At 45.9% G+C, this 27,656-nt stretch overlaps 1 protein-coding gene across 4 annotated transcripts; it reads right to left on the minus strand.

The window, feature by feature from the left end:
• Positions 1-6,322: 6,322 nt before the first annotated feature.
• On the minus strand, positions 6,323-25,639 carry STMN4 (stathmin 4). 4 transcript variants are annotated; one of them, XM_035023167.1, is made up of 6 exons: positions 25,567-25,639; positions 13,006-13,097; positions 11,807-11,902; positions 10,403-10,611; positions 9,333-9,524; positions 6,323-6,399 (listed from the first exon to the last, which is right to left on the minus strand). In XM_035023167.1, the coding sequence occupies exons 2-6, from the start codon at positions 13,016-13,018 to the stop codon at positions 6,340-6,342; spliced, it is 570 nt and encodes a 189-aa protein (XP_034879058.1). In that variant the 5' UTR covers positions 13,019-13,097; positions 25,567-25,639; the 3' UTR covers positions 6,323-6,339. The 4 variants fall into 4 exon arrangements, with proteins under 4 accessions (XP_034879058.1, XP_034879055.1, XP_034879057.1 ...); XM_035023164.1 differs by lacking the exon at positions 25,567-25,639 and adding an exon at positions 11,063-11,143 and having other exon boundaries at positions 6,340-6,399; positions 13,006-13,018; XM_035023166.1 differs by lacking the exons at positions 6,323-6,399; positions 25,567-25,639 and adding exons at positions 8,610-8,647; positions 11,063-11,143 and having other exon boundaries at positions 13,006-13,018.
• Between the last annotated feature and the right edge of the window lie 2,017 nt (positions 25,640-27,656).

The raw sequence follows: 27,656 nt of genomic DNA on the forward strand, positions 1-27,656 counted from the left end.
TTTGGGTTGGATTTTTTTTTAATATTCCATTTTATCTCCAGTCTTGGTTTATGAGCTACGCCTCTCTGTTTTTCTGGTTCTCGTCTTTCTTGTTGTTGGCATTGCTATTTTCATTGTTGCTCTAAGACTTATGATAGATATCCTCAACTTGCTTCAGTCTCTCGTCAAACATCATCCCCCTTCACCTACAGTATAAAAACCTTAGAGCAGTGTGCTTTCATTTCCCACCTCCAATTTTTTTTTTAAAGATTTTTTATTTATTTATTTGACAGAGAGAGACACAGCGAGAGAGGGAACACAAGCAGGGGGAGTGGGAGAGGGAGAGGCAGGCCTCCTGCGGAGCAGAGAGCCCGATGCGGGGCTCGATCCCAGGACTCTGTGATCATGACCTGAGCCGAAGGCAGACTCTTAACGACTGAGCCACCCAGGCGCCCCTCCCACCTCCAATCTTTTGTGCATTCTTGTAATACATTTCACCTTTATGTGTTATAAAGCCTTCAATACATTGTCATTAATTTTGATTTAAACATTTTTAAATGAGAAAAAATGTGTTTTATATCTACCCACATATTTATGATTCTTTTTTTTAAAGATATTTATTTATTTATTTATTTATTTATTTGGGAGAAAGAAAGAGCGAGAGAGAGCAGAAGCAGAGAGAGGGGCAGAGGGAGAAGCAGACTCCCCACTGAGCTGGGAGCCCGATATGGGACTCAAACCCAGGACCCTGGGGTCAGAACCTGAGCCGAAGGCAGACGCTTAACCGACTGAGCCACCCAGGCACCACCATATTTATGATTCTTGATACTCTTTAGTCCTTTGAATAAATCTGAGAGCATGTTCCTGCTGCCTGAGGAAAGTTTATCATTTCTTTTAATTTAGATCTGCTGGCAATGAATTCTCTCCAATATTGATGATCTGAAAAAAGTCTTTACCTCACCTTCATTCTTGAAGGATATTTTTAATGCAGATATAATTTTAAATTGCCAGATTTTTTCCTTTCAGAACTTTAAAGATTTTGCTCCATTATTTTATTAGTTTGTTAGGGCTGCCATGTAAACTACCAGAGACTGGGTGGCTTAAACAACAGACATTTATTTGCTCATAGTTCTAGAGGCTAGAAATCCAAGATCAAAGTGTCAGCCAGGTTGGTTTCCTCTGAGGCTTCTCTCCTTGGCTCCCAGATGGCCACCTTCTTGCTGTGTCTTCACATGGTCTTTCCTCTGTACATTTGTGTCCTTACCTCCTCTTCTTATAAAGATACCAGTCATATTGGATTAGGGCCCACCATACAATCTCATTTGAGACCCATCTCCAAATGCAATCACATTCTGAGGTGCTGGGGCTTAGGACTTCAACATAGGAATTTGGGGACTGTATGTTCAGCCCATAACAATTATTTTCTGACAAGAGTGTGCTATCACTCTTAACTCTGATTCTCTGTATGTAATGTCTTTTTTCCCTAGCTGTGTTTAAGATTTTTCTCTTTATCATTTTTTAAAAGATTTATTTATTCATTTGAGAGAGAGAGTGGGCGCACAGAGGGGTAGAGGGAAAAGGAAAGAGAAACTCCAAACAGACTCTGCACTGGAGCACAGAGCCTGAGGGAGGGCTCTATCCCACGACCCTGAGATCATGACCTGAACTGAAACCAAGAGTCAGACACTTAACCAACTCTGCCACCCAGGCACCCCTCTCTTTATCACTTTTTTTTTTTAACAATTTGGTTGGGATGTGTCTTGATATGGTTTTTCTATGTTTATCTTTCTTGAGGTTTGTTGGGATTTTTAAATCTGATGCTTATACTTTTTATGAAAACTCAAATATGCCAGCCCTTACATCTTCATATATTTTTCTGTTCTCTCACCACCCCCAACATTCTCCTCTCCTGGGACTCAAATTTTACATATAATAAAGCATCTTATCTTGCTCCACAGGTCATTGTTGTCCTCTTCATTTTTTTAGTCCTTTTTCACTCTGTGCTTAGTTTTAGATAGTCTTTGTTTTGTCTTTACCTTCAAGTTTTCATTTACTGTAACTAACCAGCCATTAATACCACCCAGTATATTTTTTTCCAATTGTATTTTTCATTCTAGAAGTTGCATTTGGGTCTTTTTTACATCTTCCATTTCTTCTATGCTTTCCACTAGTTTCTTGAACATATGGAGCATATTTCTAGAAATCTTAAAATCTTGGTTAATTCCATCATAGTTGTCATTTCTATATTTGCATCTATAGATTTTCCTCTTAAGTAAATGTTATATTATCTTACTTCTTTGTATGCCTGATAAAGTTTTATTGAATGCTAGACATTTTGGAATTCTACATTATTGGTCCTGGGTTTTGTTGGGTTCCTTTAAATCAATTGGGACTTTGTTCTGGCATGCCTTTAATTTACTTGAAAGCAGTATGATTCTTTCAAGGCTTATTTTTTTTAAGATTTTATTTATTTATTTATTTATTTATTTATTTATTTATTTATTGGGGGGGCGGGCAGAGGGAGAGGAAGAATCTCAAGCAGACTCTGTGCTCTGACAGGAGCCTCCATCTCATGACCCTGAAATCATGACCTGAGCCGAAATCCAGAGTCTGACACTCAACCGACTGCGCCACCCAGGCACCCCTCAAGGCTTGCTTTTTAGTGTTCTCAGAGTGGGTTCAAATTAGCTTTTCTCTTTGAGAAGGTGCTGAGTGGAAGAGAAGAATCAAGTCCAAGGACAGAGTGAATGAACAGGAATAGGACTCAGGAAACAGAAAAGAGGAAGAAGAATGAGATAGATCAGGGGACAAAGACCAGAGACCAGCCGACCTGAGAAGTTATATTCCTGCAAAAGTCAGCAAATATTTAAATTGGCATGGGGGGGGTAGTTGTGTTTATTTATAAAACTGAGCTAGGTTCTGGACTTAGATGATCATAAACGGGTTTCTCATTTACATTCAGAAGTCGAATGTGATGTGGGACATTCTCTTGGTGCATCCTTGGTCTCCACCCACTCAAAGGAAGCGCTGAGCCTGCTCCTTTTGTTTACCAAAACTGCTGCTGCACAGTTCAAAATGCCCTCTAGGGGTCATTACTGCCTCCATTGAAAACCACTGGTTTGGGATCTCAGGATTTAAAATATGTCTCTCTTACTTTGCTCTTCCTTGGCCCCAATTCCTCATCTTGCCACAACACTAGGGGAATCCCAAGAGCCCTGTGCTTTGTATACTCTTCCTGGACGAAGAATTCATCCACTTCTGTGGTAACAACTACTTCCCAATGCTCATGGTTCCCAACTCACATTTCCAACTCTCCCTTCCTATGTCTGCCTCTTCCTCTCTGTTCAAAGTCTGCTCATCCTTAAAGGCTCAGCTCAAGTGCTGCCCACTCCATGAACGAATCTCCCTTCCTCTTGCCTTCGGAAATACTGCCTAAGACTTAGTCCTTAATTGTACAGAATTCCTCAAACTGTAGTCATGATTGGCACCTAAAAGCTGGGAAATGGCTTTTTAAAACGTAGGTTCCAAGGCAACATCCTCAAAAAGATAATATTTCAAAAAGCCTGGCCAATTATTTTCATTTACAAACACCCAATGTTTGTAATGTACCTTGTAATGTACATTTTAACAAGCTCTCAGAGGGATTTTGATATAAACTGAAAATTTAAGATCTGTTGCTTTGGTCATTTTATTCGTATCCCAAGTGGTGTGTAAACCTTTCAATGTAGGAATCCTTTTTAATGCTTGGAAGCTAGCTTCATGCTGAGCACATAATTGGAGTTTTCAGTTTTCAGTGTCAGGCACTGAAGATTAGTGGGACCCAGGGGGTGTCTTGTTGACAGATTTTAGTTTTCTGCATAATCTGGATCAGCCATATTCTTTGATAGGTACAATTGATTGTTTTCTGGGTCTTATATACAGTGCTTCAGTAAAATGGTGTATCAGTGAAGCTTCAGGACAAGTGGCCTGGCCTTTCTTTTAACTAGATTGTTGCCCATATTCTTCCTATGAAGAAATTCTGGAGCAGCCACTGCCTGGGACACAAAGAATAATAAAACTGGTTCCTGTTTTCAAGGAACTTCAAGTCTAATAGATGAGAGAGATAGGTAAACAAATAATTACATAGTAATCAAAGCATGTAAAAGGTACAGAAATATTGGTGGAGTCAGGGAACTTAGTATCTGAGTTGAGTTTAAAAGAATGAGTAAGAATTAATATTCAGCCAGGCAGGGAAGAGCACCCCAAGCAAGAGGACTGCCTTTGCAAAGGATGGAGGAGTGGATTACTAGGGTTTATCAGGGAATGAAAGGTGAGTGCAAGAGTTTGGTGAAAGAGAATAGTGGGAATGAAGCTTCCTCCCAGCCTTGGGTTTTCCCGCGGGAGGATGGAGATACTGGTGGGGTAGATTTGTGGGAATAGACCCTTGAAGCCATTCTTGTCTCCTTTTACTCAGAAGCAGACAGTTCTAGATGGCACGGCCCCAAGCCTCTCACTTCCTCAAGCACAGCAGCTTCTAAAGCCCCTGGGGCCCTAAGTCTGGTCTCCACATTCACTGGAGAGCAGTGACTTTCAACGAGCTTTGATTGCAACCCCCAGAAAGAAATACATACTATGCTGTGACCTGGAACACACATATGTAAATATAAAATTGAAACACAACTTCTACAAAATACTATCTCCATTGTTGCCTGTTTTGTTTCCTAGTCTATTCCATTAAAAAAAAATTAAGGTTGGGTGGCTCCCATAAGTTGATTTCACAGTCCAATGAGCCACAACTGGCACTTTGAGAAACACTATCCTGGTACTCATATTCTAGTTTAGAAGTGTTGAGAAACAGCACAGTGCAGTGGCTAAGGGCTTGGACTCTGGGAGCAAATGACCAGAATTCAAGTCTCTATTCACCTATGTATTATCTGTGTGGCCCTGAGCAAGTTACTTAACCTTTCTATACCTCAATTTCCTTGTCTGCAAAATGGGATAAGAGTACCTACTGGGTAGGGTTGTTGTGAGGATTAAGTGATAGATATAGATATAGACATAGATATATACCCAGAAAATTGCCAGACAGCTAGTAAGTGCTGCTTAAGTGTTAATTGCCATTACCTTCCTCCTCTCCTGCATATCATCATCATCAATGATGCTTCCTGTTATCCCATCCTAAAATGAAGAAGTCAAATGTGTACCATTAGTGGGTTGGGGTGGGGGCAATACCAAAAGGTTTATTTATAAAGCTGTACAAAGCTACAATGTGTGGGGCAGAGAGGGGAACCTGCAGGCTGTGGCCCTGTCTGCAGGGCAGGAGAAGAGGGAGACTCCTTTCCCAATCATGGTTTAGTGTTTTGGATAAGGTGACTGCTGGGTCTGAAAGGATCCCTCCACTTTCTACTAACAAACATTTTATTTCCTTGCTCACTTTTGTAACCACCTAGAATACCACACTCCCAAAGTGAGGAGAACTTCCTTCTTACTATGCATGTGGGGGACCATCAGAATGTCAATCCACAGAAGGCAATATGGAATTTCTTTCCTCATTAATTCAGTGAACTCAATACAATAATGGACAACCCACAAAGGGGGTTTAAAAAAAAAAAGAAGAAAAAGAAGAAAAGCAAAAGCAAACTTTTCAATTATGCCAAAGGCTGGCATGTTTAACCCACCTCGTCCAGCACCTCTCAGATGCTCTGATAGTCCAACTAAGGAACAAAAGGGGCATCTGCCACCTAATGGGTAGAAACCAAATTCAAGAATATTCTGCCCACCACTCAAAGGACAAAATCAGGAAATAAAGAACGGGAGACCTGGAGTAAATATTTCATTGGTCATGATGATCAAAAGATAATGGTTAATACACACACACACTCAGACCTCATCCCACCTGTTGCAGGGCGGAAGCAATACCTCCAGGCCCCCCACCCTCTCCCTGGGCTTCTCCTGCCATGCCCTGCAGCCACTGCCTCACCCAGGACTCCACCCTTCACTTGGTAATTCTCCTGCCCCATTTTCAGCTTCCCTCAACATGGTGCCTGGACGTTCACTGTGAAGAAAAGCCAAGGACTTGACCTGAGTCTGCGGTGGGCAGGGTTGCAATGTCCATGAGTCCTTCTCTACCTTCTTTCCCAAATTCTCTCCTTCTCTCCCCTCTCCCACCCCATCATTGTTCCCCGGAAACAAATAGGATGGCTTCACTGGTCAATTCTTTACATGTACAAACACCAAAAGCAGAGGAAACACCCCTGGCCACCCCCCTCCCCCCAAACCCCAGTGCTGGGAGAGCAGCCGACGGCGGACGAGGCTGCCTCGGGAACTGCGGAGCTGCTGGAGCTGTCCGGCTGTTCTGGAAACTTCGTTGGCCTCTGGGCTTTACCTGGAGGCCTCTTCCTTCAGCTCCTTATTTTTCCGCACCTCCTCCGCGTGCTTGTCCTGAGAAGGAAGGGAGCAAAAAGGGGAGGTCACACAGGCTTCCCCGGGGATAAAAGGGAAGCCAAGGGGCAAGAGAACCCAAAGTAAAGAATTGCTGCTGCAGGAAGTGAAGAGAAAGGTCTGCAAAGATGTCCTGAGAAGGGGCAGAAGGTGGCAGGTGAGACTGGTAGGAGGCAGGTGAGCAAGCGGACTGGTGTGGCCCCAGGGAGCTCATTGACTGGGACCAACCTCCCATGGGGGACCCACCTCACAGCGACCCCAGAGCCCACCAGCTTCCCCCTCCTTCACCTGGCCATCCTGGGCTTGCACTGAGTGCATTGCTTGACTTAATGTAGGGAGCAGCTCAGTGTAGCTACGCCAGAGGAGCAGGTAGAACAGACAGGCCTCATGACAAATGTCCCCTGCACACACTTGCAACGTGACCACTGCTTTCATTTCTGTCCATCCCCTCAGTGCAAGTTGTTTTCTTCAGCCCCTCGGTGAAAGATGAGGGCTCTTAAGTATAAATTGACTGAAGAATTTTTGGAAATGTCACCCAACTCCAAAAAGTGGACTCACTCACAAGTGGTATATGAGAACCGTCTTCATCGGACGGTGTAATCAAGCCAAAAGATGGGATCTGACTTCAAAGACCCTTCAGCTGTGTGACCTCGCTAACTGCTTCATCAATTAGGCCTCCCTGGTTTTTAGAGAGGGCCCTAAACCAAAAGCTCTTTTTACCTCTAGAATTCTGTGATTTTAGTGTTCACCTCTAGGGCACATTATGGTCTGCCTTACATCCCTGTTCATTGTGCATCTGTCTGGGTCCTCTATTGGACAGTGACTTTCTTGGAGGCAGGGAGCACATCTTTTTCTTCTTTCCCAGTTCCTCCTATGGCACTTTGCACATGGCAGGTGCTCCATAAATATTGTCTCTGCCAGACCCTGGCAATCATCCAGATAGTATCATATCCAGATATCAAAAGTCAGATTGGAGTAGGCCTACTGAGGCAGTCCAGGAGCCCAGGATATACCTTAAACTATGAATCCATCCCTGAGAAAGCCCTAGAACTTTCTATGGCCCTGGGGAAAGTGTGGGTAGTGTTATATCTAGGGCAGTGGTTCTAAACCTTGCTATGTATCAGCATGACCTAGGGAATTTGTTATACTGCTGGGTCCTCAGGTGCCCCATGACAGTAGATCAGTAGGCTCCCAAGGATTTGTAGTTTTAAACTTTACACCAGCTGAATCTGATGTGGATGATCAGTGACCCATGCAGATACCGACACAGAAAGCATTGGCTTGGAGCAGGGCAGAAGCCACACACCTGTCTCTTATTCCATCTCCCACATTCATCAGTGGCCAAGGGTCCAAAGGAGTCAATCAATCCCAAAGGAGTGATGCCCACTCGGATTCTGACTCTGACATCTTGCTTTTTTGAGTCTTACTCCACCTCCATAGCTATTACTCCAGACTGGGGGGTTTCTCAATCCCTTCCCCTTGGAATTGACCTCCACATGAGCTCTCTGGGCAGAACCCTAGATTTCTGGGCTCTCTTTCTTTGGTCTCCAATGGTCCCCTCTCTGGCAAAAGGCCAATAGGATGATTGTGGGCTGGTCCCCCGGAAACAGGGGTTGAAAGAGTCCCTTGGACTTACATAGCCAGAGAATTGGGTTCTGCTCCCAGCTGCACTGCTTAGTGGCTGTGTGACCCTGGCCAAGTTATTTGACCTTCTCTGACATGGTTTCCCCATCGATTAAATAGGGATAACACTGTTCTGCTTACCTCATGCATTTGTTGGGAGGATAGGAGTTGGAAGAAGTAAAAGTGTTTTTGCCAACTTAAATACCATATCGTGGCTCTAGCCCCAATTATTTCTTTTGGGTTTGGCCTGAGAGCCCATGCCCCCATTTTACGGCAATCTCAGATTTTTTTTTTTTTTCCTGCAAGAGTTTGTTCCTAGCCATCCCTCGATAACTGGGGAAGACTGAAATGAGACCCAGATCACTTCCCTCCCATCTGATACTTGGTGGAGGTCTTACTGCCTCTAGAATGGTGGAGTGTGAGAGCGGAAGGGCTGCCACATGCTGGCTAGCTGCAGGGCCTATGCAACATTCAGATCCCCTGTAAAGAAACCAGTCTTTCTAGTAGCTGTTGCCAAGGGCCTGAGACTCTAGGTGGATGGGCAGGAAGGAGTGGGGACCACGCTGCTCACCATGGGACGAGGCCACCGATCGGGTCCCGGGAGTCACCGCGCAGCAGGCGGCTCCTGGAAATAAAACACAGAGCTGGAGCTCTCCCAGGAGCTGCAGGAGAAACTGGGGCAGGCTTGAGACTCAGGAAATGAGGCCAACGTGTTCTCAGCAGAACGGGCTGTTATTCTGCTGACACGTGGGACCAATCCCAGTCTCTCACGTTTCTCTTATATAAGTGACACCATTTGGTTTATTGACAAAGGGCAGAATATTGGAAAGACCAGTGACTCACTCAGTCCATATCATAGGTTTGGAGAGAATCATGTTTCCTGCTCAATGGTCAACTCAACTTATCATGCCCTTGGCTTAGAGCCAAGAGCCCAAGTCATCACCTTTCATTAAATCGAATCGGTCCATTCAAGGATGAACCAGGAATGTACAACCGCTTGTTCATCCTTACTCTCTTGCATTAAGCAGGCTTTCTCTAGAAGATAAGAGGTCTAATCTCCCTAAGACAATGAGAAATTTCAATTGTGTAGCTGTGCATAATATCCCCCAAGGAATTCTAAAGCTCAGCTCATTTCTTGCCAATGACTTCCCAAAACATCCCTTGAAACTCTGTAAGGATCCAGCCTAACAGAAATACCCCCTTTCCTACCTGAGGCTGTTTGCTACCTGAAATAATATGTAGGTCCTTTATACTTGCCATGTAAGGAAGAGAGTGTTCCAGGAGTCTCTTCTCTCACCAAGAACACTTACCTTCTCTTGCAGCCGTTCCAACATGGCGGCAAGGTGGGCCTCCCGGTTCTCCTTATTGGATTCCATCTTCTGAGCCAGTTTTTCCTTAGCCATCTTGATGAAATTGTTGTTTTCCTCAATGGCTTTTTGGATCACCTCCCGCTCATGTTCTCGTTTCTCTGCCAGGTGCTTCAGGAGCTCAGCTTCCTGGTACTAAGGCAGCACAAAGGGAAAAAGAGGCCCTTGAAAATGAGCATGCCATGGTGTGTTTTCACCATAACTTAAGAACTCTACACCCAGAATGCAGCCTCCCTGAGCCTGGTCCCTGGCCCATTGGCAGGAAGCAAGGACACTTTCTGGATTCTCCCACCATTCCCTCAGTTCTTTTTTCTCATTGCCTTCATTCATTCCCTCCTTCCTTTATTCATTCACAAATACTAGATGACTATATACCATGTGCCAAGCACTATCCTAGCAACTTGGGAAAGAAAAAAGTCTCATAGAGGTAAGACATATATATATATATATATATATATATATATATATATATAAAACTCTAATCCAGACTAGCATGTGACATATGCCTTAAGAGGTAGAGAGGAAATGCTATAAGAATCCAAGGGAGAAGATTATTTTCTGCTTCAAAGATGAAAGCTTACATAAAGATGGCACCAGATTTGGGCCATAAGAATCAATAGGAAGCACAGAGGGCACACAAAGTGAGGAAGGATACCATACCATGACCTTCTCCTTCCCCCAGTTAAGGAGGCCTTTCCTTGATTGTCTAGCCTTTCCATAAATCCTTAGTGTTTGTCAATGTCTTCCTCCTGTTAGTGTGCATACTAGGCCACCTCTTGGACATATGTAATGCAATGCCTTATCCCTCTAACCAAACTGTAAGCTCCTAGAGACCAGGGATCTTTACTTCCTTGTTTCCCTCAGTGGTACCTCATTATCTGCCTTGAACATGGGAGGGGCTACCTAAATATTTGTAGGTTGGTGATGACTTGACCTCAGCTCAGAGCCACCTCTTATCTTCTCCAACTCCCTCCTGTCATGCTGAGTTGGAAGAAAGAAAGGACAGCACTTACCTTCCTTCGCTCCTCAGCTGCTTCTAGTTTCTTCTGGATCTCTTCCAGTGATGGGTCTCGCCGCCTGGGTAGGGAGGCATTGAACTCAGGAACCCCATCAAAGGAGGGTGGCTTCAGGATGACTTCAAAGGACTGGCCCGAGGTACATTTGTTCAGCTCGATGACTTCCATGTCAGAAATTACACACCAGTTCAGGTCCACTGTGTCTGCTGCAGAGAGCAGGAAACAGGCTGCTCACCCCCTGTAGACTAGATTGGCACCCCAAAAGCATGCACACATGCATACATATATGGGAAATCTGGGGTCCCCAAGGCAAATCAAAGACCAGTGTTCTGGGTTGGTCCTGAACCTGGCACCTAATAGGGTCAATGGGCTCCAGTGGGGCTGAAGGAGTTGGTAGCCACAGTAAGGGCTCAGGCTCCAAGAGTAGAGGTCCCAGGATTTGTGGTTTCTAATAATGGCTGTAGCAAATGCTTTTGCTTTTGCTTTTGCTTTTGCTTCTGCAACAAGGCTCCTCCCATACTTGAGCTCTTGCTCAAATTGTCCTGACTGGTGGCCAACAGTGGTGCATTTGCCCACCACCCACCACCCATTCACTCCTCATCCCACTACCAATCTGATGGCTCATCCTATTGCCACCTCTCCCCTGCTCCCTCCTACCCTGCTCTCTTCTTTCTCTCCAGTCAGCACTGTCTTTCCGCTGGCTTTGATCTTTCCTCCTACACTGTCTCCCACACCAGCCTAGACAGAAAAAACAATCTCAGGTAACCCAAGCACTCTCATCTCTCATTTCCAGAACAAAACTGTCCCTTCCTTTTAATCCCTGGGAAATTAAGAGGTGACCTGTTCCCTCCCCTCCCTGAGCAGAACGTGGTCATTCAGTGCTCCCTGCCAGTGTCCTGGGACCCTATCACAGGTCCCGGTCAGCATAGCCCCCTCATTGGGTGACGGCAGGTGGAAGTCCTCTCTCTACCTCTGGACTCTCAGAGCATTCTCCACCATTCACAGAGGAGGCCTGTCAACCGTGGAATCTAGTGATTTATACTGCATCTTGTCTTCTATTCTAGGTGCTCTCCAAGGGCAGAACCTCTGTCTGCTTCACCTCTGTATCCTCCACAGCATCCATTTGTTAAATGAATGAAGAAAAGCTAAGATCAAGATCACTCGGCAGAGGGTCTGATTCAGATTTTCAACTGCTGTCTAGTCCCCCAGCTGCAGCCCCACACCAGGCTTCACATGGTGCTTAGACCCTCAGAATAAGCTGTGGTGATTTTACTGGCTCTAGGAAAGAGAACGTGATATGGGGAAGAGAGTTTCATGAAATTGGGACAGGAGTGTGGTATTCATGGATACAAGCCCAGGAACCCTCCACAAGTTCCTCTCCCAATGGTGGCCCTCACTTACCTTCATATTTATAGGATGATTTATTCAGGGGATCGGCCAGAAAACAGGAGCAGAACAAGGACACCAGTGGAAGCTCCTTCATCTTCTCTTTGTAGGCTGCAGAAACACCAACAGGACAACATGGTGACCCCTACTAGACTCAGAAGTCAGCCTTCGTGAGAGTTTGGGTGCCTGAGCAGTGAGGAGTGACCAGGCTCCAGAGAGGCACCTAAACCACCCAGACCCACCCCTTGGCTGAGGATCCAGCCCTGTTTGCCCTGAACAGCCTGGTTTAGGATTCCTGTGTGTGATTAGATCCACTTCTGTCCATCTTATTAGAACCTGAGCCTTCCAGAGCACCCAGATGATCCCATCTTCTCCTCAGTACATTGTTTCCCTTCTTAGTACTGAATGCAAAATGCCTTCAGGTAAAGACCACAAGCACTAGTGCCTTTGCCCCAGCCTGGCACCCTAGACCTAGTTCTCTATTTCCTCATGCTTGCCAGAATATTTCATTTACTTTGCTCCAAGATGCAGGAAATCCACACTCCATTTTACTCAAAGCATTCAGCAGTGCTTCTCTGAAAGGTAAAGAAGCTCACCACCATCCCTCTAGTCTTGACCCTCACTGAGTGGCAAGGTCAGGATGTGAGTCTTCTCTGACCTTCCCAGTGCAGTGGTCAAAGCCAGAGGTGCTGGTGTCCATGAGGGCTGGAGGAGTACCCCCACCACCGTCTAGCCTCTTCGTGTCAGGGGAGGATTTGAAAACCAGGAAGTCACAGGTTAGAGCTGATACAGTGAAGTCCAGCCCACCTCTGCCCTGGCCCTGGCATGTGCTCCTGCCAGTACCCCCACCACTCTGGGGCCAATGCCCCTTGTTTTAAGCTCCACTATGTTCAAGCTCTCTCTATTCTCAGCTAAACCCAGCACAGTGCTCAGGCACTCTCCTCCTCGTTTCCTTTTACAAATTGAAAACATAATTAAGTGTAAAATAGTATATGTGCATTTTAAAAACTTTTTAAAAACACACACAGATGAGTAAAAAGGAGGAAAAGCTCAATGGTGATCCCAACCATCATCTGGAGATAACTTCTTTTAACCCTTAGGTGTACTTCCTGTCAGTCTTTTATCCTTCTCTGTGCCTATGTAAGTACATATATGTGTGCACAGAAATATCTTATGCTGTGGTGCCCCATCACATAAACAGTTTTTGTACATACCAGCGAGGGTCATGTTTTCTGGAATGTGAGGGCTGAATCTGGCTGAAAGTCACAAAGTAGGTCTGTCACCAGCTCAGGATGCTGTCACAAATCTGAAAAAGAGAATATTTTACCACTGACAGGTTATTCCCTTAAGAAAGGTCTTTATACAACTGCGGAGGGAATCCCAGGAGGCACCTGGTCTGCTCCCACCTCCAGGAACTCTACACACCCACTCTCCCTTTCCCAAACACAGACCCCCTGTTCAACATCACCACAATCAAGTTCAGTTTCCATGCACAAATGATAGTTTCATAATTAGCTTTCTAGTCTCAAGCCCCCTGAGTATCAGACATGAATTTGCTGAAACTGTATGTGTCAAGAGGTGTTCATTTGTCTCCCTGTGCAACTTAATGGCTGGCCTAAAGCAAAGGTTAGGGTGAGAGACAAATCCTAAGTCAGAATCACTTGGGAGGTTTTCAAAAAATAACTCTGTGTCCTGAATTTCTCCCTATTCCCATCCCAGACCCCCCTGCCCAGCCCGTTCTGATATGAGATCAGAGGGAATTGGACAGAGGATGTCAAAATACTACTCCAGATGGCCCCTCACTCACTACCCACCAAGAACCTCTTGTCTTAAACGCTCCTTGACCCCATTTAACATAACCCTGGACTATGAGAGAGACAAACATTATTACAGAATAATGTCATCATGATGTGGTTGGTGCAGAGATGGAAATTACGCCACCAGCTTTCCTGGGTCTCCAGCTTGCAGGTGACTGATTGTGGGATTTCTCAGCCTCCATAACCGCATGAGTTAATCCATCAGAATAAATCTCTTTCTTGATGCATCCTATTGGTTCTGTTTCTCTGGAGAATGCCGACTAATACAGTCACCCTCAGTGGTCACTGTGCCAGCAGAGGGTGGTGTGAGCCAACAGTTTCACTGCCTGCATCTCACAAGGCAAAGGGCTCTGAGACTGATGTAGAGCCCCTTTCCTTCCTTAATGAGGTGTCTTCCCTCTGGCAACCGGGGCCTGTATTAGCTGTGAATGGGCAGGGGAGCCAATGGGAGCAGGGGGCTCAGCTTTAGGATCAGACCAATGTGGAGTCAAACTCAGACTTGATCTCACTTACTAGCTGTCACTCACATGTCCAATTTGCTTTCTCCATCTTAATTCTGCACTAAGTTGCACAAACTCAATAAGAAAAGCATATGTACAGCATCCAACAAAAAGGAGGTACTTAATAAATGTGAGTTTCTTTTCCTCTGCCTTTTCCATCAGGTAGCCACCACCCACACACCTGCTTCAGAGTCACTGCCCTGGTCCTCACCAGCTCTGCAATTAAGGACTGTAATCTCCATTTGTAGATGAGGAAACAGAGGCTCAGAGGGTTTATGTGGCTTACTCGGGGTCATGAGGTTAGAGAGTTATAAAAGCAGAGATTTAAAGCCAGGTCAACTGGCCTTAGAGTGCTCTCTTCCCTGCAGCGTCTTTGTGTTCTCTGGAGTCAGAGGCCCCTGCCATGCACCACCCTCCTCTCTGTGCAGCACAATGGGCCTCTTTCCTCAGAGTCAAGCTCATCCTGACAGTACCAGTGGGTCCCTGAACAGGGCCTGGATGTGACATCCCTGGTCACGAGGCTCCATTCCACACAATTTTGGCTTATACCCAGGCTGATTGATGAGGTGACTGGCTGGGTGAGCAAGCCCTTGCCAGGAGAGGGAGTAGCATTAGACTTAACCTAGGTAATGGATCTAAAGCAGGGGGTCCAAGTAAGTGAAGTGAGGCAGAGAATGACACTCTGAGAAAGAAGGGGGACTGAGCTGGACTTTTTCTGTAGGGGTAGGTACCTGGAATGAAGGACTGTGCCCCTCAGCCCGAGCTGGGCATGATAATTAAGGCCTTCCACTCATGGAGCACAGATTACAACTCCTGTCCTGTCCCTATTAATCTTCACATGAGGCTGGGCTGACAAGACAGATATCATCAGCTTCACTTTCAGATAAAGAACCTGGGGCTCAGAGAAGTTAAGACTCTTAGCTAAGGTCACACAGCTACTTAGTGGTAGAGCTGGTTCTTTGATCCAGGTCTTATCACTTTTAAGTTCTTCCTTTGTGACCAAGGGAGAGACTGGATGCTAGTTCCTCCATGGTTCTGGGGACTCAGGAAATGCCAGTCTGGCCTGTAGATATGGTTTAATTAAAGACATGAATAGGTGCTTTCTATACTTCTATGGAAGATACTGTGCTAGGAGTTGTAGGAGCATAAGGAACCAGGTAGAGAACATAGATCAGAGACGCTGAGAAGGAAGACTAGGGCATGGAACAGGAGACACTCCAGAGATGGGCAGAGGTATGCACAGCCAAGGGATTAGTAACTGAGAGCTCTCTGCTTCACAGGGCTGGAGTCTACATAATCAAAAATGTGTATTTATAGAGCATCTACTATGTGTCAGATACTTTCATTTTCATTTTCATAATAACCTTATGATGTAAGGATTGTTGTCCCCATTTTATAGATGTGGAAATTGAGGCTCAGAGAGGGTAAGTGACATTTCCAGGACCATCCAGTGTAGTGGATTGAATGTGTCTCCCAATAAGATATGTCCTCATGCTAACTCCTATAACTTGGGGATGTGACTTTATTTGGAAAGGGGTTCTGCAGATTTAATTAACTTAAGGACCTCAGGGTCATATCATTCTGTATTATCTGGGTGGCATCAAATATAATGACAAGAGTCCTTATAAGGGACACACAGAGAGGAGACAGACAGAGAGGAGAGGCCATCTGAAGAGGGAGGCAGAGATTGGACTGATGCAGACACAAGCCGAGGAGCACCTGGAGCCACCAGAAGCTGGAAGAGGCATGAAAGTTTCCTCCCCTAAAGTCTTTGGGAGACTGTGACCCTACTGACAACTTGATCTTCGACTTCTGGACACCAGAACTGGGAGAGAATTAATTTGTGTTGTTTTGAGCCACTAAGTGTGTGGTCATTTGTTACAGCAGCTGCAGGAAACTAATACACGCAGTAAGAGACAGAGCCAGGGTTCAAACTTGGGATTCTTCCACCTTATCTCAGCTACTAGTGCTTATACACAGTTGACTTGTTCCTTAAGGTAATCTGTATATTTGTACTTATGGGTACAATAAATCCTTATGCCATAGTCACATCATCTCTATTGCATTCAAGACCCAAAAGATGTTGCTGCCTGTGGGACATTCTGAGAAAGGATAGAAGGGGGCAGGAGGTAGGGCGTAGACTCTTCAAGAAGGCCAAGCAGTGAAGAGGGGTTCTAAGCCACTGGGTGGTGGCTGCCAAAGCAGGGGGCCTGACTTTGCCCCTAATTAACATGGAGAATCAGAGTTGAATGGGTCCAGTCATACCTACCTCCCCAGCACTCCCAGCTACATGAGGACTCCAGGTTGTCTGGTGGGTTAGACCCAGATTAGATGCACACCACTTGGAAGATCTAGTTATGCTAACCCATGGCCTGGAGGCCCTTTAGAACAGCTTTGAGGCCTCTGTTCCCGCCATCTTAGAGCACCAGCAGCTCCGATCATTTTCCTGGGCATGTTCAGTCAATCCAAAGGCCCACAAACCAGCCTTAGTCTCTAGGCTTGGTCCCTACAAGCTTCTCACAACACTGTCAAATCTATTAAATGACTTGGTGGCTTGGGTTAGCTTGGGTTACATTGTCAGGCCACAGCAAAATACCTGCAATGCAGTAGGGCCACCAAGCCTGTCCTGCATCTGCCGGAGAAGGGCATTAAGGGATGTCATTGCTCAAGGTCAAAGAGGACAAAATGCCAGGAATTCAGGGAGGCAAGATAAAAATTAAGAGACTATAGAGGCCAGAGTAGACATGAGCCAGGCCCATTGGGGGAAATTCTATCCAAAACGTTACATATCAGAGCATCATAAGGCAAAACTCTGTGCTGAGACAAAACTCTGGCCCTCATAGAGGCTCTTTGCATGGTTTCTGTTATGGCAGAGGCCAGTCCCAGGCCTTGGCAGCACTAGGGAAGACCAGGACAATGACTATATCCAGCCATAGCAAAGATCAAAGCGGTCCCCAACTCAAGGTAGATGAGTTACACCCACTCAGTCAATAGCCACAGAAGCAGAGCCCACAACAGTGGCTTCCTGACTCTTGCCCAGTGCTCACTCCCCAGCACTTTTAATGGGTGCAGGCTGCTGGGCATCCCAGCCCCTGTGCTGGCCATTATTGATCTAACATAGCAGGTGGTAAGAGGACTCAAGTTTCAGACAGCAAAGGTCAGAGGGTGCTGGGCTTCTGAGGCAAATCAGATTCTGCAGGTGCCTCTATCCCTGCCATGGCTTTGGAACTTGACAGTGTGTGGGCGTGCAGACTGGATTTATTGGGGAACAGAGAAGACCCCCTGGGCTGCATGCAGGACTCATTGGGACCAATTGGTAGAATAGCAATAGGAAGATGAGGGACCTGCAGACTAGGGAAAACATTTGTACTTTATATTCTATTCAGTAGGAAGGCACTGACATCTTTGGACTGAGAGGGGAGAGGGGAAATGGGGATGCTGATGATAATAGCAAAAAGAATAGGTACCACATCTTGAACATCTGCTTGGTACTAGAAAATTCACAAGCATTATTTCAATTTCTTCTCTGAGGTTATTTGTGAGAGGGAACTTGAAGCTCAGCAGAGTGAGGTTAATGACACAAAAGCCTACAGGTAGTAAGAGCAGAGCTGAGATGTTCATTAGCTGCTACTCAGGCAAAAAGATTCTTCCAGCAGCATCAGCTTGGGGAAAAGAATAGGAGAGGAAGTTTGGAAGCCAGAACTAGGCACAAAGTGATGAGGACCCGCCTAGAACAAGTAACAGCCTCAACTGTTTGCATCCCACCCAGTACTGTTTCCGTTTGCAAACCAATCTATACATTTACTCCAGCTCCAGCATCTAAGAGTCTATGTATAGAAAAGGAAGTGATCACACATTTTTGTTGATAGATTGAACCATTAACCTAATTGGTAGAAATAATTAGTTAGCAATAACCCAACCGAGAAGAGACCCAGGCCATAAAGAGACAAGACGCAGAATGAGTATGTTTTGATTGGCAGACGGGGTGGCTGAGAGAGAAGGTCTAGAAATTAAGGCTGTTGACTGAAGGGGGATCTCGTGTGGCACTGTGGGGGAAAGATGTCTAAAGTGAAGAGGTCAGAGCCCCCAGTTTTCCCCTCGAACGTCAGAATGTCAGCAATGGAGTGGAGTGATTTTCTGATCACTAGCCTGAGGGTCTCAACTAGGACAGCCTCACTCCCAGAAATATACGTGGGACTCTCTGATGGTCACTAAACTAGAGGAGCTCCAGGCCTTTAGTGGGCAACAGCTGGATAAACTAAACACTCTGAACTGCACATATCCATCCCACACAACCAACAACTGTCCCTTCCAGAGTGCCAATATGCTCCTCCCCGGGGATCAGAGATCTTGAGGTCACACTGGCTGAGTTGGGACCAGGGTCCAAACCTTTGAATTCCAGTGCCCTTGCCCTTCATACTGAGCCCTTCCCTCCTCCCACACACTAGGACATGAGGGGAAAACCCACGTGGGGGCCACGTGGGGGAGCAGCATGAAAAGATGGGGATTTAAAGTGACCAGAAATGGTGCCCCATGCTCCCAGGCTTTCTGTAATGCAGTCGATGACCAGGAGCCAATAGAGATGAGCACCCAGTTCTCTGATGCTGTGGCATCATGACCATTTACTAGGCGCACCCCTGATCCCCTGAGGCACCTCTGACTGCCCACATTCCCCAAGGGAGCCAGTGTTTTATTTATCACTGCAAAGAATGCCCAGATAAGGCTTTTAGGATGTGTCAAATCCTTTGTGGACTATTTTTGAAGGGTAAGAAGCTAATGCACATGCAAGTGGCTTGACTAGAGTGGTCCCTGGTGAGGGTGTTCAGAGAGGATAGACTCTGGCGTGGAATCAGAGCAAGGACACGGTGATCCGGGACTTCTAATCATGGGCAGAAGAGGGAGGTGGCTCTTTAGGTCTGTGCTAGTCCTGTTGAAGTGATGTATGTGCCTGAAATCAGCTGTACAACCCACCTAAATGTCATGGAATCCTATCTCTGCACAGTAACCCTGGTTATTTTGTGCTGATCAGAAGACTTTGATTGAAAGCTATATGTCTTATCTGGGCAAAAAAAAAAAAAAAGGAGATAAATTATTTTTTCTTGAATGTGGTTCTTTCCACAATATTTATTGACTATATAATTCAGTGCCAAGCCCTCAGCTGGATCCTAAAATAACCGCAGGTGTTTGGGGTGATGAAAATGTGAAACAGGTCCCCAGGGTGAGAATTTGGAGCCTCTGAAAGTTTTGCAGATGCTGTGTGGGTCCACAGCAATTCTCCAGCAGTAGCAGGGACCATGTTATAAAGGGAGAAGGAACCGATACTAGAGCACAGGCCAAGACCGGACCAGTGAGACCCGCAGAGGGCGAGTGGGCAAAGCGCAACAGTGTGTAATCACTGCAAAGCCGGCTTTTGGGAGCTAGCGCTTGTCTAACCACCATCCCAGCCTAGGTTGCTTCTAATGGCTTCATGAAGAAGAGATGGTGAGAGCCGTGGTCAGAAGCAACTCCCAGACAGCACCTAACGGGCTTGGAAATGCCATTTTGGTTGTGTTTCTAGGAAACAAAGAGGAGTCACCTGTTGGCAAGCACAGAGTCCAAGGATCCCCTCCCTGTTTTAACAGCTACGTTGAGAGGCCAGCCAAAGAAGGAAAATTAAGTCTAGAAAAACGACAGCCCCAAATAATCTACAGTGGCGGCACTTTCTGGGCTGCTTCTGTTTTCCATTCAATACGTACAGAAGAATCAACATATTAGAAGCGAAATTCCAGGGCACGGACTTGCATTCAGGGTCGCTGGATGGAGTGCAAGGCATTGCGACCCTGGTACCATGGGAGATCCTGGACTCAGAATACTTGGAAGCCCTACTCATCTGAGTCCTAGTCACACCAGTAGCAATATTTTGGAGTGCTTTACAGTTTACCAGGCACAAATACATTTTAGATGTAATGTTTTAGTTACAAACATATTAATATCCTATTTCAGAACACCTATGTGACAGAGAAAAGAAAAGAAATCCCTGTCATCTTGTTACTTTTCACTGTTGGCATTTCCTTCTAGTTTTTTTTTTTTTCCTTCCTAATGTCCATTATTTCTAGATAGTTGTAAATTGGCATATATATTTTATCACTGCATTCTCTCCAAATCCTATAAAATAGGTTCTATTATCCCCATTCTACTGATGATCAGTTCAGGCAAGTGACTTGATTTGCCCAAAGTCATACAAGCAGAAAATGATAAAGATGGGATTTGAACTAACGCCTTCAAAGTTCCACGGTACTTTCTCATATCCAAGGCAAAGTGTAAATATAAGTAGGATGGATGATTGCCTAGGGCATGTGGATGAAGGGCGCACAAAGCCTTGCCTGCCCCACATCTGCCTCTCAACCATGGGCAGCCCCAGGGTTTAAAGTTCTCACCACTGAGTTCTCTCTTACAACAGGCTTTGCCTCAGAAAGTCCTGTTCAAATGCATACACATGCCCTATCAAGTGTAATAAATTAAATCACTTTCACATCAGCAGAGAACAAGCAATAGATCTGTAGGCATTTCCATGGGTCAAGCTCTCTGCCCGTAGATGGGAGGAGCCGGGGTGATCTCTGGCATCTCCATTTCCCACCCTTTTCAGATGAAGAGACAGAGGACCCAAGAGGGTCAGTGCCTCTCCCAAGATTAAGTTGGAGGAGCAGAGCCAGGTTCCCAACCCACATTTAGCTACGACCAAGGAAGATTCTCATCTTTTACAATATTATTCTTGTTTTCTTTATTCTTTCATTCTTCCCCCAGTGCTTTGCAAGTTTTACATCTTGTTTTAATCTCCAAGTTAAAAATCATTTATATCTATGTTTTATTACATTAAGAAGAAAACAGTAGCGAATGGTTTTCTTTGTGAAAGATGAGAGATTTTGCATGCTTTTATTTCCTTTCACCACAAACCTTCTGATTTTGTCACAGTGATCTGTATTTTCAGTTCTGGATTACTATTATTGATTTCTTCCTTAAATTACTCTTTCAACAAATATTTATTGAGAATCTATGCATTACGTTAGGAAGGTGCTGGGAAGTAATACAATGATGAATTTAGTAGACATATTCCTTAGCCTTAAGATATTTGACATTTGTGTTCAGCTCTATAAATATGTTGATTATAATTAGACAAAGACTCAGGGCCCCCAGGTGGCTCAATTGATTCAGCATCTGACTCTTGATTTCAGCTGAGGTTGTGATCTCAGGGTTGTGAGATCAAGACCTGTGTCAGGCTCTGTGCTGGGCGTGGAGCCTGCTGAAGATTCTTTCTCTCCCTCTCCTTCTGCCCCCCAATAAAGAAAAATAATTAGACAAACAATCTAAATTCTAGTATTTTCTTTGTCACCATTATCAATACCATATCTGCTCTGTACCTGAGTTCTTTAATTTGTTAAAAAAAACCTTTTGGTTAGCTAGACAGACTACTTCTGGGGTAATATATTCCTCAAACATGGTTCATGGAATACTTACTGAGTCCTTACATATCTGTTTGGTGGCAGATGAAGAAGACAGATACACCTGTCCCAGGATCAATAGTCAGGTAAGTTGTGTTAGCACTATCAGCTAACGGAATCTATCCACCTGTTTCCTCATTCTTGGTTTCAACTTTGCTTTCTACCTGGCTTGCATTTCTGGGCACTGACCCCCAAACGATCCACTGGAACTCTGCACACTGCCTCACCCCCTCGCCCGCTGGGTCTCTCACCCTACAGTCTGCACTCAGCTCCCTTCTCTGGATTCACAACCCCTGGTTTGTTCTCTGCCATAAATTAGGCCAATCACCCCAGAGCCCTACCCCTTCCAATCTGTTCTGTCCTCTTGCCTCCTACCACCTACCTCGGACAGAAGGGCCCTAAGGGAATGGACACACGGCAAAGATCAGTTTGAATGGATAAAAAAGACCAGTGAGAGCTGGGGAGGGAAGGCAGAAGCGTAGGTGTGTGTGGGGAAGCCGGGGTAGTGGACCTCTATCTGTGTATTTTCCTGTCTTCCTAGTGGAAAGAAAAATGTAAAAACCTGCAAAATGCTTTTTAAAATATCAGAAGAGGTTTTTTTTTTCTATACTCTTCCTCACAGAAAAACAGAAAAAATAATCTTTTTCCAGTCTATCACATCTCTAAATATAGCAAATTCCAACTTAATAAGCAAATTAAATTTTACACGATGAGTGTTTATTAGCCAAGCCAAAAAAAGCGGGGGGCGGGGAGGGGGAATAGAGTTTGTTTCTCTACAGGGCATTATAAAACACATTTTGAATGTTTTATAATTTTCTCCCAAATTTCTATCCTCCTCCCCAAATAAATGTCTCATTTCTATCTACCTATGATTTCAAAATCTCTGGGAATTCTGTATCTCCAAATGATAGTCTCCAGTTAAGTGAGAAATAATATAAAGATATCAAGGGGGTCTGGAGAAAGGATCTTAAGACTTCGGGAAAAATTAAGCCCTTCTGAATTATGATTTTGATTTTGAAAACATCCAATTATTTAAAATCAACAGCACAAAAGATCTGAATTTTCCTGTTCTTTCTATACTGTTGGTTTAATGCAGACACTCTGTCCTTCTCTCTTTACCTCTCTCTTACCTTCCTTCTCTGCCTTCTTTCCTGTCACACCTTACTCTCTGGATCTCAGTTTATCAATCTTTATTGCTCTACTTTTAGTCTTATCTGTCAGCACACTTACATCCCATAGGGCAAATGTAGTTTAAATGACCTAGTCGGATGAGAGAAGACAGCCAAACCTGCTTGGCCCTGGAATTTCTTTTATTGAGCCAAAATGAAATGCAAATATTAAGCAAAAAAAAATGCAAGACACTCTCAGCACCCCACCAGCCAATAGTATGTCTGATCAACACTCTGCTCAGGAAGAACAGTTTAGACCAGACTTCTCAATTTTTGATAGGTCCTTTAGAACACAATATCTCCCTAAAGAGACACAGTTTTCCACTTAACACAGTACTTGGATTTTGGACACCTATATTGTACGTGGTCATTGGGACGTGTTTGAACACGACAGTTCTCCTTGCAAGAAGTTCATAGTCTATGATATGGATGAATCTTGAGGACATTATGCTAAGTGAAAGAAGCCAGTCATAAAAAGACAAAGGCTATATGATTTCACTTATATAAGGTATCTAGAGTAGTCAAATTCACAGAGACAGAAAATAGAATGGGGGTTTGCCAGGGGCTCGGGGGAGAGGGAATGGAGAGTTAGTGTTCAACAGGGACAGAGTTTCAGTTTGGAGAGATGAAAAAAGTTCTGGGGATGGATGGTGGTGATGGTTGCCCAACAATGTGAATATAGTTAATACCACTGAACTGTGCACTATAAAATGGTTAAAATGGTAAATTTCATGTTATGTGTATTAAAAATTAAAAATTTTTAAAAAGAAGTTCATAGTCTAGTAAAAGTTATCCACAGGCTTACAGTCTTAGAAAAGGTCACAAGGGTCACTTAGCCAATGTTTTTTTCTTGCTGGGATCGACAATAAAGAACTGCATTTTGTATCATGATCCAGTATGTACATGTCATAATACTGACATACACACATATGTATAGTCACTGATACATCTACATACATACACATAAATGTACATGTAACTGAAATATAAACATAAATATATTGTATTTATTTATAAATATAATAATATTTATAAAATATGTTTATAAATATAAACATTATATTCATAAATATTTACATAACGGAAAATACATAACTAAAAAAAGGTAGAGGAAACATTTACTCCACTATATGGGATGTGTTTCGACTTTTTTCTACTCTATTTTATCCCATTTTATTTGGAAAAAAAATACCAGTTACAACCCACTAATTGGATTTCACAATACACTATTGGATCTCAATCTGCAGTTTGAAAAACACTAACCAAGACCAGTCTCCAACACAATGCAGAAATCTCTACAGCCACCCTGCAGGTAGTCAGCCAACATCTGCTTGAATGCCCTCGGTGATGGGGAGCTCACTCCCTACAATGTTCTTGGTGGATCCATCTAGCAGTTAAGGATCCTTGTCCATTCTAAACCTGTTCCAGGAGTGGCCTGGGTGGAGCTGGGGATCCCAGAAGGGCTGGGACCTGCTGACAGGTGCTCTGGCACTGGTGATGAGTGGGTTTCAAGGAGGGTGCAAGCACAGTTCCTAGCAGCAAGGTGGAGGCTTGGGGCGAGCTGAGGAGAGGGTGCTGGCTGGCCCTAGAGGACAGGTAGGGTCTCTGGAGGCTCTAGCTTCGTTCGGTGGAGCTGCTAATCAGACCTTGCCCCTCTGCCTCCTCACCTCTCACTCCAGCACTATGATTATCTCCTCATCTGATGGATGATCTCATTCCCCCTGGCACCCTGCCTTTGGGAGAGGTTTCCTCCCCCTAGAGGGGGCCTCAGCCTCAGTAGAGAGAGATTCTCCCACATTCCCTCTCAACCTGCCACCCACCCCGCAGGACTCCAGCAGGCCACCGCTGGCCATCCCCTCCCAATGTGTTCTCTCAGTCTTGAGACACGGGGCTATCCCTGCCCAGGGGGTTCTGACCTGGGCTGCCTCAGTATTTCTGACCCCCCCCAAGGGGTTCAGGGGACCTGCCTTTTTTTTTTTTTTTTTTTTCAGGACAGTGGGACTCCTCCACACCTGACTGTGTCTTCCTGGGAGGAATGAGACAAAGACAGCATCACCACGTGGGGACAGACCTGGCCACTGGACAAGCAAATCCCCGGTCCTGGCCCCCTGGATGAGAAGAGAGCAATCCCTAAACTCCTGGCGAGGGCAGTGGGCTGAGCGAGGAGGGGCCAGCTCGGCCACCCGCGGGGACCAGGGCGTGGCCGTTGTGGCTTCCCGCAGTTTGCAGCCTGACAGCCCCCTGGCCCTGCCCAGGTAGGAGCAGGTTGACCCCAGGGCGGGGCGGGGCGAGGAAGAGGCAGTGATCTCATTGTATCCTCAGAACCAGGAGCAAAAAGTAACCCAGTGCAGATAGAGGAGAAAGAAAAGGAGCCAAGGAAAACTGTGGTCGGGAAAGGAAATGTAAAACCCAGGGCAGATGCTAGCTTGAAACGGGTCTGGGCATTAGAGCCAGCTCAGGCAAAGCCAGACTTTGAACAAAACCGTTCTGCCTGAGCAACAGAACATTTTTATGCAGAAAAACTCACCATGAATATCCGACCTGAAAGAAACCCTGGCAATTCCCGCCTGTCTCTCTCTCTCCTGAGCTCTGGAATAGAAGGACTGACTCTATCCCCCACTCACCCCTTGGGATAGCCCCATTCTTTTCACATCACCCCGTTTCCCCCAGGATTTGACAAAGTTTAATTGATCGAGTGACACCAAAAGGCGACACAAATGGTGCCAGACCCCTCACTTCTCTCTGCCACTGCTATTTTTTTTTCTCTTTTGTCTGAAAGCCTCAAATAATTTGCATTTCATTCCTACTTACCTGCAGTCCCGTTCGAGGCGAGCTGCTCCCTTCCTCACTCCCTCAATTAGTGGTACCCTGGGCTTCTCCCCACATCAGCACCGCTGCTCGCTCTGGCCATGACATCACCTCTAAGCTCTGTGATTGGCCAGCAGTGGGTTGCTTGGCAATTGGACAGCCTCCTCTGGCGGAGCAGGGATTGCCTGAGTGAGTAACTCTTAGCAGGCCAGGGAGTGGAGGATGATGTCAGACAAATAGCCTGCTCTCCATGCCGCCTGCAGAGCTGGGGGCCAGAGGGTGAGGGTGGGGATCCAGAAAAGAAGGGGGGAGTGGTACAGGAAGGTGGGGGTGAAGGCACCGCTTGCAAGCTGAGCTGTCCAGCGAGGGAGAGCACCCGGAGAGGGGGAATGATGAATGATTTCCAGAATCTTTAGCTCTTTCAGATCTGGGGGTGGGAAAATATGGAATCTAGAGGAGAAATCAGAAAGAACAGATGAACCCCAAAAATAGCTTCCAGAGGGTTTGGTGCCTGTTTCCAGCTCCTGTCGGAAGGGCTGGTGGGTTTGAATGGTGACTCAGAAGGCAAGGAGGGACTGCAGACACCCCAGGCCTTGGAGCTCATGAGGGCATGGCCCGTGGGTCCCAGGAGAGCAGGGCTTCCCTCTTGCCACCTGGCTGTGATGTTGGCCACGCCTCTCCTGTGGCATCCTGACTAGCGCTGGTGGGTCCTCACAGGCCACTCAACCCTCCCTGGGCTGTCCAGAGGGAAGAAGAGCATGACTGAAGCTGAGGAGCATCACTACCCTGGTGATTCCTAGAACAGATGGACCCCCGAGGGCAGGGGATGGGTCATCCATGGTGGCTTCCCTAGTTCTCTCAGGAAATGAGGGCAGGAAGCCCCTGATGTCACCCTGTCAGCCAGCCGGTCCACGGGAAGTGGCAGGGCCAGGTAGCCGGTCAAACAAGACCCCTTCTCCAGAATGCCTCTCCCATCAAAGCCTTGCTGAGTGTGTTCTCCATCCCCGCACTCCCATGACAGTGCTCCAGCACCCCGCCTCACCTCACCTCCTTTTTCCGGGGAGGGGGGTGGATATCTTTTACTGTGGTAAAATACACAAAACACCAAACTTACCACTTTACCCATTTCTCTGTATACACTTCGATGGCATTAAGCACATTCACGATTTTGTGCAGCCATCAGCACTCTCCAGAACTCTTTCTTCTTCCCAAATTGAAACCTTGTCCCTGTTAAACACTAACTCCCCCTCCTCCTCCCCCTCCCGGCTCCTGGTGGCCTCTAATCTTTTTGTTCCAATGAATTTACCTCTTCTAGCAAATTCATTACCTCATGTATTACCTCATATAATTGGGATCATACAGTATTTGTCCTTTTGTTTCTGGCTTACTTCACTTCGCATCACATCCTCAAGGCTCATCCTCATTGTAGCAGGTGTCAGGGATGTTCTCCCCTCACCCTTTCTGTGGAGGGTCTGCTCTACCACTGTCAATATCGCTGACCTCCACCCTCTACCATCACGGCCCTGCTGACTGAGAACAGACAAAAGTTAACCTTTCTTCAGCCCAAGCTTCTAAATCATTTTTGAATTGCAAGCACCAAAGCATGTGCACATCACCGTTTGTGTGTGTGGACGCCATGCCGGGTATCCGCTCTGCAAGCGTCTCGGGGAGGAAGCAGGTTCTCGGGCCCTGGCACGGACCCCACGGCTGGGACCCACTGGTTGGCGGCTCCCTGCCCAGTGCCCTGTGCTGTTCTCCGGGGGCCCCACGTGGACTTATATCTCCAACTCCAACACCCCCCCCCACACACCCGATCATCAGGAAAGGAGAGGAAAGCACCCACTTAGTTGCCCCCGCTCTGGCCAACCACACTGGGTGGGGGTGGGGGGTGACCAGAATGATGAATGACCCCTGACAGCCTTTGGAGTTCACAAAGCTCGCTCCCACTGGTCCTGTCGTGTAACCCCCAGCAGCGTTGCAAAGGCAGTGGGTTGGAATAACATGCTATCTTCGGTTGGAATAACATGCTATCATGCATGCCACACGCCACGAACCCAGGACCCTCAGGTCCCAAGCTGGCCCAATTCAAAGGG

Source organism: Mirounga leonina, unplaced genomic scaffold (assembly GCF_011800145.1).
Source record: "Mirounga leonina isolate KUSES-001 unplaced genomic scaffold, KU_Mleo_1.0 Mir_176, whole genome shotgun sequence".
NCBI classification, from domain to species: Eukaryota; Metazoa; Chordata; class Mammalia; order Carnivora; family Phocidae; genus Mirounga; species Mirounga leonina.

Bases quoted from the DNA above. Each gene is read 5' to 3' on its own strand.
- STMN4 (XM_035023164.1), bottom strand. The intron at 11,144-11,806 runs GTAAGTGAGGGC...TTTTCTGTCTAG, and splicing joins ATCATCCTATAAATATGAAG to GCTGGTGTGGGAGACAGTGT. The intron at 9,525-10,402 runs GTAAGTGCTGTC...GTGCTGCCTTAG, and splicing joins CAGCTGAGGAGCGAAGGAAG to TACCAGGAAGCTGAGCTCCT.